General features: G+C 52.7%; 1 protein-coding gene across 1 annotated transcript in view; it reads left to right on the top strand.

Annotated features, from left to right (window-relative positions):
• Positions 1-16,736, top strand: part of EMP2 (epithelial membrane protein 2) — a 40,915-nt gene extending 24,179 nt beyond the window's left edge. The window contains exons 2-5 of the mRNA XM_012785060.3: positions 3,242-3,397; positions 5,950-6,040; positions 9,693-9,839; positions 13,284-16,736. Coding sequence (XP_012640514.1) covers positions 3,320-3,397; positions 5,950-6,040; positions 9,693-9,839; positions 13,284-13,471 — 504 coding nt within the window. The 5' untranslated portion in view covers positions 3,242-3,319 and the 3' untranslated portion in view covers positions 13,472-16,736. The remainder of the gene's footprint in view (positions 1-3,241; positions 3,398-5,949; positions 6,041-9,692; positions 9,840-13,283) is intronic.
• The last annotated feature ends 1,420 nt before the right edge of the window (positions 16,737-18,156 follow it).

The raw sequence follows: 18,156 nt of genomic DNA, 5'->3' as shown, positions 1-18,156 counted from the left end.
CTCATCCCCCCCAGGAGGGGCCCCTGTGAGAGCCCACAGGCACTGGTCAGTCCCGTGAGGGAGTAGCGGGGTCGGAACGAGCAGGTTCGGAGAGCAGAGCTGGCAGGGAAAGGGCGGCAGGTTTGTGCAGTGCCTGTCCGCTAGAGGAGGGGTGCGAGTCCATACCAGAAAAAGGCTATTTTAAATGATCCTATTTCAGAAATATCAGTGGATGCTCAAACTGTTAGGGTGAAAGTTTCATGAGAGACAGGATCTTTACATTATTTCAAAATACCTCCCCACAAATGCTACAACGTGGATGCACCTTGGAAACATTATGCTCAGTGAAAGCAGACAGACACAAAAGGCTACATATTGTATGCTTCCATTTATATTAAATATTCAGAATAGGCACATCTTTGGAGGCAGAAGGCATATTAGTTGTTGCCAGGGGCTAGGGAGAGGGGAGAGTGGGAAGTGACTGCTTAATGGGTACACAGTATCCTTTTGGGGCGATGAAATGTTCTAGAACTACATGGTGGTGATGGATGTACAACACTGAATGCAGTAAGTGTCCCTAATGGTAAATCTTATATTCTGTGTATTTTACCACAACAAAAATATCACCCCCTACAAATTATTTTTTAATTAGAAAGGGAAAATGTGCAGTGAAAGAATCTGGCAGGCGGTAACCAAGTGATCAAAGTTAGCGTCACCAGACTGTGCCTCCCAGTGGGGTACACTGAGGACACATGGCTTACATTCTTGCATTCTTGTAAAAAAAAAAAAAACATAACCTGAGTCAAGTCAGGAGGAAACATCAAACACAAATTTGAGGAGCATTCTACAAAATAAAAGTCAATACTCCAATGCTATCCACGTCACCAGGAGCAAAGCAAGGCTGAGGACCCGTTCTGTAGGGAAGGAGACATGACACAATGCAATGCGTCATCTCGGATTGGATCGTGAGCCAGGAAAGAGGAAAGTGAAATGGGATGTTATTGGGATAATTGGAGAAATTTGAAAATAGACTGTCAATGGGATAATAATATCGTATCATGTTAAATGTCTCCATTATGATTATCATACTGTGGTTATGTAAGAAAATGTCTTTGTTTTTCAGAAATACACACTAAAATATTTAGATATAAAGAAGTATGGGTTAGGCAGCTTACTCTCAAGTAGTTCAGAGAATGTGTGTGTGTGTGTGTGTGTGTGTATGTGTATGTGCGCGCACATGCATGTATCAATCCATTTAAAACTGGGGTTAGGCCGGGCGCAGTGGCTCACACCTGTAATCCTAGCACTCTGGGAGGCTCAGGTGGGCAGATCATTTGAGCTCAGGAGTTCAAGCTCAGCCTGAGCAAGAGCGAGACCCCGTCTCTACTAAAAATAGAAACAAATTAATTGGCCAACTAATATATGTAGAAAAAATTAGCCGGGCATGGTGGCGCATGCCTGTAGTCCCAGCTACTCGGGAGGCTGAGGAAATCGGATTGCTTGAGCCCAGGAGTTTGAGGTTGCTGTGAGCTAGGCTGATGCAACGGCACTCTAGCCCGGGAAACACAGTGAGACTGTCTCAAAAAAAAAAACTGAGGCTAAAATTTCATCATGGTATAGACAATCTGATTTGAACTGTACTTTAAAAAGTGAAACTAACAATTAATTTTGTTTTCTACAAAATTTTAGTAATAATATCTGGCTGCAGTTATTGGAGTGAACAAAGCATTCGTTTGGTTGCACTCTGCCAACCAGATTGATAAGACACCTTCACTTGACATTTCAGTTTCATCAACCAAGATCATGTTTGTAAAAAATGGTCAAAGGTTTCCTCAGTGTTCCCATGTGTGACTTTTGATCCTTTAATGTTCAAATAATTCTTTTGAATGCTTTTTCTTTTCTTCTTTTATTACCTCATCCACATTCAACTTTTTTCCTCTTTTATTTTGAACTCGCTCAGACAAATCCTCGTGTGTTAATGTCTTTGGTGCCTTTTGAATAGTCCTGCAGTGTCACTTTCGTCAACTTGGTAGAATTCTAGTTCTTTTGCAAGATTTCCAATTTCACTTTGCAGTCACTTCCTGTTGTATATTATTCAAACTGTCCTACCAAAGTAAAAAAGTTACCCCGAAATCTCAGTGGTTTAACATCCAAAGGCTTATTTCTTTTTTTAACAAGTAACTGCTGGTCTATAAAGGCTTATTTCTTAATCGTAACATCTATCCAAGGTGTGAAGGTTTAAGGTATTGTGTCTGCACCATGCCCAGCTACTTCCTCAAGGGGAGGAAGTGTGGAGAACTCACACCTGCTCTCCCATGCTTCCCCCGGAAACGGATGTGCTGTGCAATTCTGTCCCTGTTGGTCAGAATTAGTCACAATGGCCCAACCTGACTACAAGGGCATCTGGGAAATGTAGTCTTCTTATGTGATCAGATAGAGGAAATGAAATGGCAACTGTCTGCCACGCATTGCATTTGTATTTTGGGGTCCAGTGTTGTTCAAATGGGGATAAATATTGAGAGGAGGGGTGTTTGAGTGGGGATTAATTTTATGCATGGTCAGATCTTCAGGAAATACTTTTGTATTGTGATCATTTTTGCTTTGTTATGAAGCTGGGACTCTGACAGAGTCCTCAAACGAGGAGTTTCTGGGGCATGGCATCAGGAACATGTCAGCACACACACGGCTCCTCCTTCCTGACCGGTGCCCGCGGTGTGCTTCAAAGACACGATGCTTCTCTGAATTAGGGATTTTAATGGGTCCTCACCCCTCCTCCTCCACAAGAAATATTTAATGTTTGGATCTAACAATAAATAGCTCTTCATGCCAGACTTTTTTGTGCAATAAAGTCTCCAGGTGAAGAAAGATGACGAGAGCTGTTTTCTATTTTCTAAACACCTCTAAAATTTGATTTTTTAAATTTTCTCTCAGAGACAAGCACTCCCGCTGTGGCCCAGGCTGGAGTGCAGTGGCGTGATCATAGCTCACTGTGACTTGGGACTCCTGGGCTCAAGCCGTCCTCCCACCTTATCTTCTGCAGTAGTTGGGACTACAGGCACGCACCACCACACCTGGCTAATTTTTAAAGTATTTTTTTGTAGAGGTGCGGTCTCTCTGTGTTGCCCAGGCTGGTCTCAAACTCCTGGCCTCAAGTGATCCTCCCACCTTGGCCTCCCAGAGTGTTGGGATTACAGGCGTGAGCCCCCGTGCCTGGCCTAACATTTGCATATTTTTATTTTTAATCTTGTTTTGTCGTTGACAGATCTGAACCTCTCTCTCACGCTCTTCAGCACATCCCTCTCTGGACTTTGCACGTGACTTCTCGCCCCGCCCCGTGACAATGTTGGTGCTTCTGGCTTTCATCATCCTCTTCCACATCACCTCCGCCGCCCTGCTGTTCATCGCCACCATTGATAATGTGAGTGCCCCTCCTGCCGGACGTCACCGAGACTCTGCGTCCTGGAGTCGGTAGAAGCAGGGCGAGAACCCTGCCAAGGTGCTCGTGACTTGGGGTTGTCCCGTCTCCTGAACCCAGGACTGAGGACTCTTGTCCTAAATAGGGGACTTCTGGGGTGTCCCATGGGCAGGTTCAGATGGCAGGTTCTGGAGGGCAGGGACCCCTGTCCTCTCTCTCCGATTCCCCGCCAAGAGCCTGGCTCTAGGGAGCTCTCCAAGGATGTTGCGTGGATGCAGCTGTCCTCTAGACCAGTGGTGTCAGCCTCGCCACCCTGGTCATTTTGGGCTGGACGGTCCTTCCTGTGCCACTGTTGGAGGTTTAACACCTCCCTGGCCTTGACCCTCTAGATGCTGGTAGCACCCCCGCCTCTAGTCGTGACAACCACAAATGTCTTCAGACATTGCCAAACGTCCCGAGGGCAGCAAGATCACCCTCTGCTGAGGGCCACTGCCCCAGGTCCCCAGGATGACCCTCTCCAGGTGACCTCTGCCCTCCTCCCCTGACAACCTCCTTACCAGCTCCGATCCCTTGTCGGGAGCCCACCTGGCCATGCCCTCCCCAGCGGAGCTCATGCTTGGAACTTTCCAGACTCTACACGTGGCTCTTTTCTTTAGTGTCCAGCTCGAGGCCATATGGCAGGAACGTATTTGATAAATAACCCTTCGGCATAGATTAACATCCCTCCAGGCAGGAAACGGCGCTTTTCAACAGAGCTGCTCTATGGCCCGTGTGCGGGTCCAAAGACCTGGCTTCCGTCCTGATAATTTCAGACTGCAGAGGCACTGAAGGGGCAGCGTTGCTCAGAAAGTCAAAAAGTGCCCCGTGTGAGTGGCCACCAACCCTGCCTGCACGCAGGACTCCTTTTGAGTAATCCTCACGACAGTAGGTAGCACCTGTCACGTAGGGAGCCATTACTGTGGCCAGGGCCTGTGTGAGCCCTTCCATATGCTCCATCTCCTGTGAGCCTCACTCCGACCGGACCAGGCAGGGACTCTCCCTGTGTGCTGCTTTACATGCGAGTCCAGTCTGGGCACGTGGTGGAGTTTACGCTGCAGGAAGCGGCAGAGCCGGGATTTGAACCGTCCCAGAGGCTCCCGGTCCTGGATCCGGCCAGGGGAGATGAGCGCAGTGATTGCATTTGGGTTCTGGAGGTTCCTGCCGAGCTGCTGTGAGGGGCCTGGGCAGGGATGACATCGATGCTGCGGGTTAAAGAATTCGGACCCCACCATCCAGAGCGCCCACCGTCTGTGAAATAGGTGGTATCGAATGTTCTTTTAGAATCTCCTTTTTCCATTTCTTGCATCCAGTCCTTTGGGATCCCGAAAAGGTCCCAGCCTTAGTGAGAGGGATAGACAGACATTCGGGGCAGAAAACGCAGGTGCCGAGTCCTGTCGGGCACCCCCGGGGTGTTCCTGTCATCGTGGCACCTGCTGAGAAGATGCAGGCGGACTCTTCCGCCCATCAGCGAGTCTGGCGGTGTTCATTGTGTCATTGTGCGTTTGGAATTGTCCTTGGCGTTGTCGCTGGCATGTACTGGGAGCTCAGTGAGTGTCTGCTGACCGGATGGAGGGGGTGGGGGCCAGTCTTGGGGAGGGTGGAGAGTAGAGGGAGGAGCGTCTTGGGTGGTGCAGGCGGAAAGGAGCCCGGCAGCCCCGAGGGAAACGAATGCATTTAGGCTGCAGGCAGGAAGGTCCTGCCTGGTCAATTCCGTCTATCCTGGCGTTCCCCCCTAGACTGCATCGTTTTCTTTTTTTTTTTTTTATTTCAGCATATTATGGGGGCACAAATGTTAAGGTTATGTATATTGCCCATGTCCTCCCTCTCCCCTCGAGTCAGAGCTTCAAGCGTGTCCATCCCCCAGATGGTGCGCATAGCACTCATTAGGTGTGTATATGCCCATCCCCTCCTCCCCCACTCCCACCCGCCCAACACCCGATAAATGTAGTTCCTATGTGTCCACTTAGGTGTTGATCCGTTAATACCAGTTTGCTGGTGAGTACATGTGGTGCCGGTTTTTCCATTCTTGGGATACTTCACTTAGTAGAATGGGTTCCAGCTCTATCCAGGAATATACAAGAGGTGCTACGTCACCATTGTTTCTTAGAGCTGAATAGTACTCCATGGTGTACATATGCCACATTTTATTGATCCACTCATGTACTGATGGGCACCTGGGCTGTTTCCACGACTTTGCAGCTGCATCGTTTTCTAACTCTGCCCCCACATCGCCCCGAGTCCTGGGGTGGGGGGGACTTGACGACCATCTCCTTAATGACCGCCAGCCCAGGCTCCTCTCTTTCCCACACCCAGCGTCAGGGCATGGCCGGGAGCTGGTTAGAAGTGCAGACTCCCAGGCCCACCCAGCCCTCCCAAGGCAGACTCTGCGAGTGAACCTGGCGAGGCGTGAGCCCCTGGGTGTGCGACACTTCCTGGCGGGCCTCGTGCCTCCCAGCAGTCAGGTGGGCCCCGCTAACGGGCAGACGGCCTCTCTCTGCTTCCGTCCCACGCCACAGGCCTGGTGGGTAGGAGAGGAGTTCTTTGCGGATGTCTGGAGAGTGTGCCTCAACGCCACCAACTGCACGGAGGTCAACGACACCTTTGAAGGTGAGTGGGAGTGGACGCAGCCAGCCGGGAGCCCCGAGTGCGAAAGGAAGATTGGGGACTGAGTTCTTCGGGGTCCCCGACTGCTCACCTCTCCTGCGCTCGCAGGGCGGGCCTGGGGGGGCGCAGAGGGGACCCGCCCCAGCTGAGCTGGGCTTCGTCCCTTCCCTTCTGCCTTCTGCCCCTTGGCAAAGCAGAGGTTCCCTTCTCAGCCTTCCCACGGCTCCAGCTGCCACGTGGGGTTCCCTCTCCCCGCCTGGTTGATCCCAGCCCTGCCTCTGCCCAGGCTCAGCGGCTGTCACTCACCCCCGGTCACGTTGTCTCCCCACCCTGCGGTCGGGACCCATAGGAGCTGCGAGAGGGCGCCTTGGGCAGGTCTCTGTCCACGTCCTCAGTTGTAAGGTGGAGCCAGTGACTGCGCCCCTGCCTTCCCGCCTCTTGAAATGAGCTAAAACGTGTGAGGGGGCTTTGAAGTACAGAAAATCCCCCTTAAACACACACCAGCCACTCTCCTTCATCGTGGAATGAATGGTTCTTTTCTCCCTCAAGGAACAAGAGACACTTTGGGGTCCCAGTTGCCTGGGGACATGCAGGGTGCCCCGTTAAATTGGGTATTTTAGATAAACAACAGGTACGTTTTTAGTATGAATGTGTCCCAAATATCGCATGGGATATACTTATGCTAAAAACTGTTTGTTGTTTATCTGATATTCAAATGTAACTGGGCATGCTGTCTTTGTGTTTGTTTGCCAAAGATGACAGCTCTCTTTGGGGAGCAAGGGGCCCTACTCCCTGGGTCCCCAAGTCTCACTGTGCACCCAATAACGACATTTGTAATAAAGGCAGCAAAAGTTCCGATAGAAGGCACCATTTGCGGAAGGTTTACTGCGGGTGCGGGTCCAAGACCTTTACATATGTGATCTCCGATAGCCCTGTCAGGCAGGGACCATAGGCCCCATTTGAACATGGGGAAACTGAGGCACGGAACAGTGAAGTTATCCAAGGAGCAAATGATGGAGCCAGGATTCCAGTCTCGATGCGGCCAACTCCAAAGCCTGCGCCCTTAAGCACGGACACAACCAGCACTCACTCCCTCTCGTCTGTTTACCTGTCGCTCTAACCCCTGGCCCCGGGAACAGCGTTCTTGTCGTCCTCTGCAAAGGCCAGCTGTGGCCGGCGTGTGTGGCCGGCTGGGAGGGCTCGCCGTGCGCCGTGGCCGTGTTTCCCGGCCTCTGTCCGTGTTCCACGTCCTCCATGTGGGATTATTTACTTGTTATTTTCTTTAAAACAGGGGCTGGTAAACAACCGGCCAAATTCAGCCCAATGCCTGTTTTTGTTTGGCCCTTGAGCTGAGAACAGTTTTTGCGTTTTTAAAGAGTAGCTTTAAAAAAAACACAAAAACCCCAAACCAAAACAAATTTTTTTTTAAAAAAAAGGACATTTGACAAGAGAATGTACTGTCCACAAAGCCTAAAATATTTTCTGTCTAGCCCTTTACTGAAAAAGTTTGCTGACCCCTACTTTTTAAAATAGCTCACTTTTCCCTTACATAAATTGTTTTTAAAGGTAACTTTGCATCCTTACCGTACATGATAAACTAACTAGTGTCGCTTGCTTTTAGAAAAACTAGCTTGAAAACCAAATGGTGTTACTGAAGTCTGGGCAGACACACTTACCTCCTGAAGGTTGTGAGCTTGTTTGGGGTTCTTTCCACATTAGTAAACAAAACAAACAACCAAAACCGAAATATTAGTGGGTGTTTTGAGAATACTAAAGCCCCAAGTTGAGAACTCCTCCTTGAGGTCCTTAGAAGAATGTAAACAAAGCAAAGTGAACAGCCCTCGGTTAAGTGAGGTTTTGCTTTTTCCCGCCCTCACTGGGTCCCTCAAACACTAATCTCACGGGCACTTTCTGCACCCACCTCCCAGCGTTGAGAATCCCTGTCTAAGAACACGTGTCTGACTTTTCCCCCAAAGCCGTGTTTTCTATGTTCGCCATCATATGAGCCGCCTGTTGCTAAACATACACATTTCTGGTGCCCACCGCAGGATGACGGTAGCAGAATTTCTGGAGGACGGGGATGGAAGGAGCCTAGGTATCTGCATTTTTTAACAAGCATCCTGGTCATTCCTGAAATTGGGCAAATTGGGGAAGTACCGCTCTGAGCCGGAGAGTCACAACTTTGGCCCCACGTTGGAATTCCCTGGGTGGCTTTGCAAACCCCCAATATCTGGGCTCAGTGCCCAACATTCTGATTTATTTCATCTTGCTGGAGCCTGGTGGGACTGTTTTTGTTTTTTTTAATGGGGTTATAATTTACACACAAGGACGTGCACACTTCTTTAAGGGCTCAGATTGATGAGTTTTGACAATTGTATGAACACCCTTGTACCCGCCAAGCAAAACAAGATCGAGAACATTCCCAACACACCTGAGAAGTTCCCTGGTCCCCTCGCCACTCAGCTGCCACCATCCCCTGCCCCCAGGGCAGCCGCCTCTGACTTCTGTCACTGCAGTTTACTTCCGCCTGTTCTTGGACGTCAGCCCACCGGGGTCATGTGGTGCACAGACGGGTCTGGGTAAAGAGTTGAGGAGGGGCCAGGTGCTCTGCCAGCGACCCTACTGTGCAGCCAGAATGAATTAAGGTCCACCGCTCTAGACGTTTCATGAGGACCTTACAAGTTGTGCTCCCTCCAGTCGGTTTCAGGCAAAATTGCAAACAAACAAAAAAAAGGGTTTGTCCTTACGTTTCCTGTGCAACTTGGGCACTGTCCCTTGACCCGGTCTTTTATCTGCATCCTGGTGACAACATCCAGCTCGTACACAGGACTCTGTCTTTGCCGGCACCCTCTAAAGCCTTACACAGATGAGTTTACTCCCCCTTCCCGGCCTGGTGAGGGGGAAGCTGTGAGCAGTCCCATTTTACAGGTGTGGAAACTGAGGCCCACGAAGGTCACTGCAGTCCCCGTGCTTGTCTTCTTCTCCGCGCCACCGGAGCATAGCTTCAGCTGTGTCCTTCCTCCCCACGTGACACGCTCACCCCAGAAATTCTCCCTTCTCCACTGAATCCTCCCTGTGCTGAGCCCCAAACCCTCACACCCCAATCTCTGTTAAGGCTGATCTGAAAGGAACACCCCTTCTTTCCCTAGGGTGTGACCACAAAGGTCATCCCCGTGGTGCTTCCAGGCTGCTGTGGAGTCCCCAGAGCAGTTGCAGAAGGCCACTGGGTCCCCTGAGCCCTGAGTCCATGGCAGTCCCTCTGGGGACCTTTCTAAGGTGCAGACCCCCAGGCCCCCACCCTGACTTCTGGACTCAGAGTCCACCAGGCTGGAGCCCCGGGGATTTGCACTCTAAAAGAATCCCCCGTCCTCGAGCCTCGCCTTTGGGAGCCGGGACCAGGAGCAGGTGGTTCCTGCTGCGTTTTCCAGATAAGGAAGCTGCGATCGTCTGGTCAGGTGCACGGCAGACGCCGGAGTGGGGGCTCTGGAAGACTCCGTGGCTGCCCTCGTGCTCAGACCGTGTAGACGGCAGCCCGGCCCCCGGCCCGTTTGGCTCCTGCCGTCCCCACTCCGGAGCTGGCGCGGCGGTCACCGTGCACCGCGAGGTGCCGGCCGGCCGTGGCGCTCAGCCGTGCGCCCTCGCTCTCTGCCCGCAGGGTACACCACGCTGCAGGCCGTCCAGGCCACCATGATCCTGTCCACCACCCTCTGCTGCATCGCCTTCCTCATCTTCCTCTTCCAGCTCTTCCGCCTCAAGCAGGGGGAGCGGTTCGTCCTGACGTCCATCATCCAGCTCATGTCCTGTGAGTACGGCGGCCGCGCCCGGGGGGGCGCCAGGAGGAGGGCGGCCGGCAAAGTCAGAAAGCAGTTGGCCGCCGCGCTGCGACAGGACGTCTTACACCCGGCAGTTCGGATTTAGTTAGGGGGTCCGGGAAGGCGTCCGGGAGCCGGGGCTGGGCTCTGTAGGGTGTGTAGGAGTTGGTGCCTGGAGTGTGGACGTGGGGGGTGCAGGGGGAGGTGGCCCAGAGCTGGCAGGTAGGGCCAGTTCCCCGGGGCTTGTAGGCCATGGCGAGAATGTGGCGTCCTTGTCCTAAACCCACCGGTGGGACGCCACCCACAGGCCTGAGGCAGGCGGGGGACCGGAGCTCCACGCTGGGCCAGGCGTGTGCAGGCAGCCGGAGACAGAGATGAAGGAGACACGGCCTCAGTCCTGGAGGCGTTTGGAGAAAGCAGGTGTCTCGGAGCACTTTTCTCTGCTTAGGAGCCTTAGCAGGGCTGAGAGCAGAGGAAGAAGCTACGCCGTGATCGTTACTGTTCCTCAGTGCCCGTTTAAGCTTTCCAGGGGCGCAAAGCCCCTTGCGTGGCTTTCTACACCGGGAATGAACAGGTAGCTTGACGAAGGCAACAAACCTGGTCGTCTGGAGCCAAGTCCCTCGGGATGGTCCCCCGGGGCGTGTCACCAGCATACTGGGTGACAGCTTGTTCCAGTTCGCCTGGGACTGTCTCTGTTTTAAACTGAAAGCCTCATATCCCGGGAAACCCTCGGTCTGGGGCACAGTGGGCTGGTGGGTTACACACAGCGTGTTCCCCCCCACACACACTGTCACTGGACGCCCAGGGCACCCCCCTTCCGGGCACAGGCAGACAATGGAAGTGTTTTCACGTGGGAAGGACTCTAAAAGGTCACCTGATCTTGAGAGTCCCATGTCCGTGACAGTCCCTCTTTAGGGACCTTTCTAAAGTGCAGGACCCCGGGGCCCCCCCGCCCTGACCCTTCGAATCAGAGTCGGCCAGGTTAGGACCCCGGGATTTGAGCTCCCATCCATGAGCCGAGCATTTGAGAGCAGTGACCCAAACCAAATGAGGCCAAGAGAGGGCACGAGACTTGCCCAGGGACCCCAGTGAGGAAGTGTCTGCAACCCCCTCCTCTACTGCCTCTATCTCCCGGTTAGAGGTGTAGACACCCCCCACTCCTCCCAGGAGAGGCAGTCGAATCCTGTCACTTAGCATGCATGCGGGGGTGGGCCTTGTGGAGTTACTAACTGAAGTTCATTTTTTTTTTCTTTTTTTGTTTTTTTTTTTTTTGAGACAGAGTCTCGCTTTGTTGCCCAGGCTAGAGTGAGTGCCGTGGCGTCAGCCTAGCTCACAGCAACCTCAAACTCCTGGGCTCAAGCGATCCTCCTGCCTCAGCCTCCCAAGTAGCTGGGACTACAGGCATGCACCACCGTGCCCGGCTAATTTTTTCTATATATATCAGTTGGCCAATTAATTTCTTTCTATTTATAGTAGAGACGGGGTCTCGCTCTTGCTCAGGCTGGTTTCGAACTCCTGACCTTGAGCAATCCACCCGCCTCAGCCTCCCAGAGTGCTAGGATTACATGAAGTTCATTTCTGTTGCTGTCTACATGTGTCTGTTTGTCTGTAAGGCCACTTAGTCAAGACTGATGACCTCAACCTGTTTGTGTGTGTATACAAGAACATTCCCGTATTTTAATACGATAGTCACATCTCCCCTTTCCCTTCCATAACACCCGCTTCTCCTCGACTCCTCTGGGCATTTTCTGGTCCAGGGACCTGTCCCTCCCATGATGCCCCAAGCCTGCACAGTATTTGGATGCCTGATCAGTCAGGGATTTTAGGTGCAAGCAACAGATACTCTAACTCAAGTCAGAGATGGGACTCTGGGGTCCTTTGCAAGAATCAAAGGAATAGCTGAAAAAACAGGTCTTGGAAAGAGGCTGCAGGCACCAGTGAGTGCCAGGTAATCGCTTAGGGGAGATGCTGTCGGAATCAAGGAACTCCAGCAGCGTGACTTGGTCTAGATCCACGTTTCTAGGAACGAGAGTCTGATTGGCGGAGATCGTCCTATGCACTCGATCCCCGGCCAGAGAAGATCTGGGCACCTGACAGACACTCCACCAAAACTGCCTGCCAGGAGAAGGGTAGGCCCCCCAGGGAAAGTCAGACTATTTACCCTTGTGCTGGCACTGATGACTGTGAATATTGGGACTGTTTCAGTTAGGATGCTTTTGGCTTCACGTAAGAGAAAATCCAATTAACACGACTTCAGCCAAAAAGATGGTTATGTTTTTACGTAATCAGTATCCTGGAGGTGGAAGGTGCCAGAGCTAGTTTGGCAGTCCATTGGCATTTGGAACTTACTTCTGCTCTTTCCATCCATTTATTCCGTCATCTTTAGAGGGTCAGTGATAACCCCTTCATGGCTCCAAAAAGGCTGCTGTAGCTCCAGCCATTCCATCCTGCCCTGATAGTATCTAAAGCAGTAAGCAAGGGGAAGTAGAGCAATTATAGAAAGTTTTCTCTTCCTTCATCTCTCTCTCTTTCCAGGAATATTTTTCACTGAAAGATTTTCTGTGGCCAGAACCGGGGCACGTACTGATCCACAAACTACGACTAGTAAACAGGAACCAGATTGGCAGGGGAAGGGTTGGCAAACTATGGCCCATGGGCCAGATCTGACCTGCCACATGTTTCTGTAAATAAAATTTTATTGGAACACAGCCACAGCCTTTCATTTACGTATTATCTGTGGCTGCTGTCACTGCAACGTCAGAGTTGAGTATTTGTGAGGATGGCCCACAAAAGCCCTACACAGGTTATTATCTGGCCCTACACAGGGCAAGGTTATTGACCCCTGGTGTAGACTAACTATGCTTATCCTCCAAGTTGGGTACTTGGCTGTCCAAACAAAACTCGGCTCAGCAAGAATGGGAAGCGAAATAGCTACAGGGTAGGTGGCAATGTTCCCTCACAAACTATTAGTTGCAATTTTTCCAATAGAGTGAAATAAATGTCTATTAATAATAAAAGCTTAAGTTTGTCTTTAACTCCAGCCATATGCCCCTCAGGTACCTGGGGTGCACTGTGGTCCATGATTTATTCAAACTCTGATTTTTCAGCCAGGTGCAGTGGCTCATGCTTGTAATCCTAGCACTCAGGGAGGCTGAAACAGGAGGATTGCTTGAGGTCAGGAGTTTGAGACCAGCCTGAGCAAGAGCGAGACCCTATCTCTAGTTTAAAAAAAAAAAAAAAAAGGAAAATTAGCCGGGCATGGTGGCGCACGCCTGTAGTCCCAGCTACTCGGGAGGCTGAGGCAGGAGGATCGCTTGAGCCCAGGAGTTTGAGGTTGCTGTGAGCTAGGCTGACACCACGGCACTCTAGCCCCGTTGGCAGAGAGAGACTCTGTCTCAAACAACAAAAAACAAAGTCTGGTTTCCTCCCCACAGGCCTGTGCGTCATGATTGCGGCTTCCATCTATACAGACAGGCGCGAAGAACTTCACAGCCAAAACCAGCAGTTCTACCCCGAGAGCTCGGGAGGCAGATATGGCTACTCCTTCATCCTGGCGTGGGTGGCCTTCGCCTTCACCTTCGTCAGCGGCATGATGTACCTGATACTGAGGAAGCGCAAGTAGAGCCGGTCGCCTTTGCTGCCGCACGGAACCCACATTCAGATAACCGTTTTGTATATAATCATATTTTTTTTGTGGTTTTTCTAGCAAACATATTGTTTCCTTTAAAAGCCAAAAAAAAAAAAAACAAAAAAAGAAAAAGAAAGAAAAAAAAAGAAAAAAGAGAGAAGAGTTTTTGCATTCTTGAGATCAGAGGACGGACTGTGAAGCCGGCATTCAGGGCCGCTGCCCGCTCGAAAGCCTCAGCAAGGCCAAGGCAAAAACCCAGCAACGCTCAAGTCCAGCAACGCTCAGCGGCGAGTTTCTTAGCCGCGGGGCGTGACGGGGTGAGACGAGAGACCGAGGAAGCCAGGTCTCTGCGGGGGGACATCCTTCCTGTAGGTTTCGGCCGGGCCCCGCCTCACCTGAGCTTCCCTTCCCAAACCTGCCAGTGGTGGAAGGGGGGTGCGGAGGGGCCCAGGTGAGGGATGACAGTCTCCCTAGGTGTTTAGCCCAAGTCGGGCCACATGAGAAGCAGTGTCGCCCTGGCATGCTGTCCCCATCCAAACCAGAGCCCAATCCTCTTGCAAACGGCTGGTCAGAAAAGACCCATCCAAATTTGCTGGCAGCAGCCACCTGCTGGCCTTGGGGACGGTGACCCTTAACCTGGGCGGCAGATTTAGACTCCCCGTGAGGCAAAAAGTCTCACCACATGATGCCTTACAGCACCTTTTAAAATGCAGGTGGCAGGGCCCCTCTGCAGACCTGCAGAATCAGTCTTCAGGGATGGAGCCCAGGAATCCGCATTTCTAACATGCTCTTTGGGTGACGCTTAGATGCTTTAGAGTTGGAGACCACGGTCCCTGCCTGGGCCAGGCGAGCAGAGCCGCCTCATAAATGCTCGAGATCGTGTCACCCCGAGATGGGGAGGTGGGTCCAGCCCCCAGAGCAGCAGCCTCGGCCTCCATCACCACAGCTGTTTACATCTGGGCCTCCCAGCTCCCGTCCCAGGCTGAGCCAACAGCCAGACAGCCGGGCTCAGAAGCCCTCTTGCTGCCCTGTGTTCTAAGGCTGCTGGCCTCTGACCCCTGTTTCTAGAGCCTCAGAGGGCCCACCCACCATTCATTCATTCATTCATTCATCAACGTAATAAATCCTGGCTGGCTCGCCATGTGCCAGGCACAGGGGCCACCGTCTGGAGATAATCTCTCTCCTCTTGGGGGCTCATAGCCTAGCAGAGGAGACAGATTAAAAACCAGTTAGGAAAACTAACTGCACACTGATGGAGTGTGCAAAGAACACCACCACGAATTCGGAACAGAGGCCGCAAGCCCGGGAGGGGCGCTGCTTCGTGCGGCGGACCGTAAAGGCTCCTGGAGGCGGGCAGGCCGGCGCAGACGCGGCCCGCTCGGTGCGGCCGATGCCGTTAGTGGGGCAGGGCCTGTCCGCCTCGCATCCAGGAAACACGCCCGGGCGGGGGCTCACAGAGCCGGGCTCTCGGGCTTTAGGGGGGCCAGCGCCACTCGGGAGAGGCTGCCGCGGCAGCGCCTGGGTGGTTCCGAGGCTGGGCTGAGAAATCGGGCTTTGGGGGGGCTTGTCTTTCGGGGCCGCCCCGGAAACGTTCTGCGATAGAAGCTCTGTGCACCGCAGCGTCTTTCCCTGCTCGCGTTCTGAGCATGGCGCTGCGAGGTGCCCGGGACGGGGGTGGGAGCCCGTGCTACGGAAACCCTTTTGCACTCCTGCCAAGTGGAGCGCGGGTTTGCCGCGCAGGCGTCTGGTTGCAGGCGCTCTAGGGCCGCCGAGAATACCTCTTCAGTGCAGGATTGGGTTTTTCCATCCATCCATCCATCCATCCATTCATTCACTCATTCATTCATTCATTCGTGTCTTTTCAACAAATAGTGTGACTGTTTAGTTTGTGAGGCACCACGCGAGGCTCTGAAAATACAGGGGTGAGCAAACCCGGATCCCCTCCCGGTCCGCCTGGAGTGTGCAGTCTCTGAGACAGGCCCTCCTCCCCATGGCGAGGCCACCAGCCCGGTACAGGGTGACGTGGGGCCCGAGACGGGACGAATGGCCACCTCCTGCCTCGATGGAAAACCATCGTTAGGCATCTCGCTGTGAGCGAGAGCGTAGGTGCCACCCCGGAGCTTGCGGGATGCGACGTGAGCCTCACGGGGAAGCTGGGTCTAAAGTTCCCTTGAAACTTTCTATGATTTTTTTGGTGGTCACAGCGGAAACAGACAGAACACCTTAGAACCAGAGATCTGGAAGGCCTAGCCCCCAAGCCACGCACGAATTCCCTTCACAGAAGCCTTCAGGGCTCCGCGAGTGCCTGGCTCGAATGCCATCTGACATGACCCTGCGGCCGGCCGCCACTGAATCCACGGCATTCAGTGCCCACATCCGGCCGTGACACAAGGTTTATTATTTGGGGACATGAGCGATGCCTCTTCCCCGCCGTGTGACATGCATCTATCTGGGAAGACGGAAAGAGACGGTGACAGCAGGGAGAAGACTTCCCTCCTCCTCACCCACAGGTAGATTCAGCCCCCACTGGTGCTTTGTCATCAGTTGCTCAAGAACGACGATGACCACGTTAGCCGAGACATCCAGGAAGCGAATGTCAGGACCAAACAGAACACTGACACCCACTGAATCGGAAGGGACTGTAGTCTGCGCATCTTACGACATTTTTGCCAAGTACTGTGATTCTTTCCTCGAGGGGCTGTGTGTGATGGCGCTGGACTAACTCATGTTGTTATTCGCATTAAAATGATTTTGGGTCTCTGTACAAGCGAGTCTGGAGCATGCTTGAGTTGTCCGTCGCTCTGCGTGAACCCGGAGGCCTCCCGCTCCCACGCGCCCTGCCGCGGCCCGCGGCCCCGTGTGCGTGTCCCCGCGAACAGGCCGGGGTCCCGGGACGCTCTGCGTCCAGCGAAGGCGGAGGAGCCTGGAACTCCGAGCCTGCGTGTGCGCACGCTCAGCCCGGCGGCCTGCACAGAAGCTGTGTCGCAGTTTAAAACCTGTCTGGGCTGCGGCGGGGGTGCGGATTTCTAAACCCGCTAACAGTTCAAAGGTCACGCGCAACAGTGCCAGTTGGACAATTCTTTGGTGGCGGGGAAACTGTAGGGGAAGGCCTAGAGGTGAATTTCGAATCTTAGTTTGGGGGGCAATTGGGATTTCAGGGTAGTTAGACTCTTTCTACTTAATGTGCCTTTAAAGCAGTCCATTTTCTATGTTTTGTATAATCTGAAACTGTACATGAAAAATAAAGCTTAAAACCAAATTGCCCAGAGCAAAAGATTGTAGTGTTCCCAACCGTGAGAACCTCCAGGGGCGAGCGCAGCCATGCTGGGGGGCACAGGGTTGGCGGGTGTCTCACCGAGATAGGAACGTGCCGTTTCTGCAGCGAGCAATTGGTGAGTGACAGCTTGTCATCAGACCTTCTCACTTCTCCATGTCTTACTGGGCTAAGGAATCCAGCGGTTCATGTTTAACCCAGTCTCGGGCAGAAGCCATCAAATTATCATTTAAGATTAACGCTGGCCCCTGAGCTGGGGACTGAACCACCTTCGCTAGAGGGTGGGGCTCTGAGCCACACTCTCGGAGCAGAGAAGGGCTTGGCTGCGGGGCAGGCAGCCACCAGGGTCTGCCTGCCACCAGCTGTCCCTTGGCTTTCAAATCTCTGCACAGGTTTGCAACAATTTTAAAAGTTCTTACATGTTCCTGAAATGAACTAACCCTTTCCCGAGAGGGACATAACCTGAGGTCTCACCCGGTCACCACTTCCGCCCCCCACGCTGGGGGCCGAGGGGCTGTGCCGCGAGCTCCCCGCCATGGCCCAGCGGCGGAGGGCTGCAAGTGAAGTCCGTGTCCTCCCAAATGCGCCTGGCATGTGATGCAGGAAAGGGCCAAGCTGCCACAGAGAGTGCTTCCTGGGGGCGCACAGCCTGGTGCCTCAGAGCCACTTCAGGCTTGGGCAGGTAGAGGCTCTTCTCCGTCACGATGGGGTTCCTTTGGCCGTGCAAGAGCTTGCCTGGACCTAATTTTTTTTTTTAAGTTTTTAATTTATTTATTTTGGGGACGGAGTCTCACTCTGTCACCTGGGCTAGAGTGCTGTGGCATCAGCCTACCTCACAGCAACCTCACATTCCTGGGCTCAAGCGATCCTCCTGCCTCAGCCTCCCGAGTAGCTGAGACTACAGGCACGTGCCACCATGCCCGGCTAATTTTTCCATTTTTGGTAGAGACGGGGTCTTGCTTTTGCTCAGGCTGGTCTCAAACTCCTGACCTCCAGCGATCCTCTCACCTGGGCCTCCCAGAGTGCTAGGATTATGGTGAGAGCCACCATGCTCGGCCTGTTTTGTTTTATTTTTTTTCACACAGATTTTGACAGTCAGGAATCCAGTAGCGGCTTATACGGGTCATTCTGCCTAAGGCCTTATTTTTGAGCCTAAGCTTTCCCAGCTCCCTGCCTCTGGGCTCCACTGCAGCCCTGAGGCCATAACTTCAAGCCCTTCGCTTGGTCAGGTAAGGAATGCGAGAGGACCCGGCTGTGTCTTTTCCTGGAATCCCATACTCCTTACCTTCTGCTTCTGGCTCCTTCGTGCGGAACCAGGCTTAGCAAACCACCAGCCTGCTGGCCAAGGCTCTGCTTTCGTATGGTTTTCGAGCTGAGATTTTTTTTTTTCCATTTTAAAAAAGTT

The sequence above is a fragment of the Microcebus murinus genome, chromosome 19 (genome assembly GCF_040939455.1).
Source record: "Microcebus murinus isolate Inina chromosome 19, M.murinus_Inina_mat1.0, whole genome shotgun sequence".
NCBI classification, from domain to species: domain Eukaryota; kingdom Metazoa; phylum Chordata; class Mammalia; order Primates; family Cheirogaleidae; genus Microcebus; species Microcebus murinus.
This window is presented reverse-complemented; position numbering and strand designations above follow the sequence as displayed.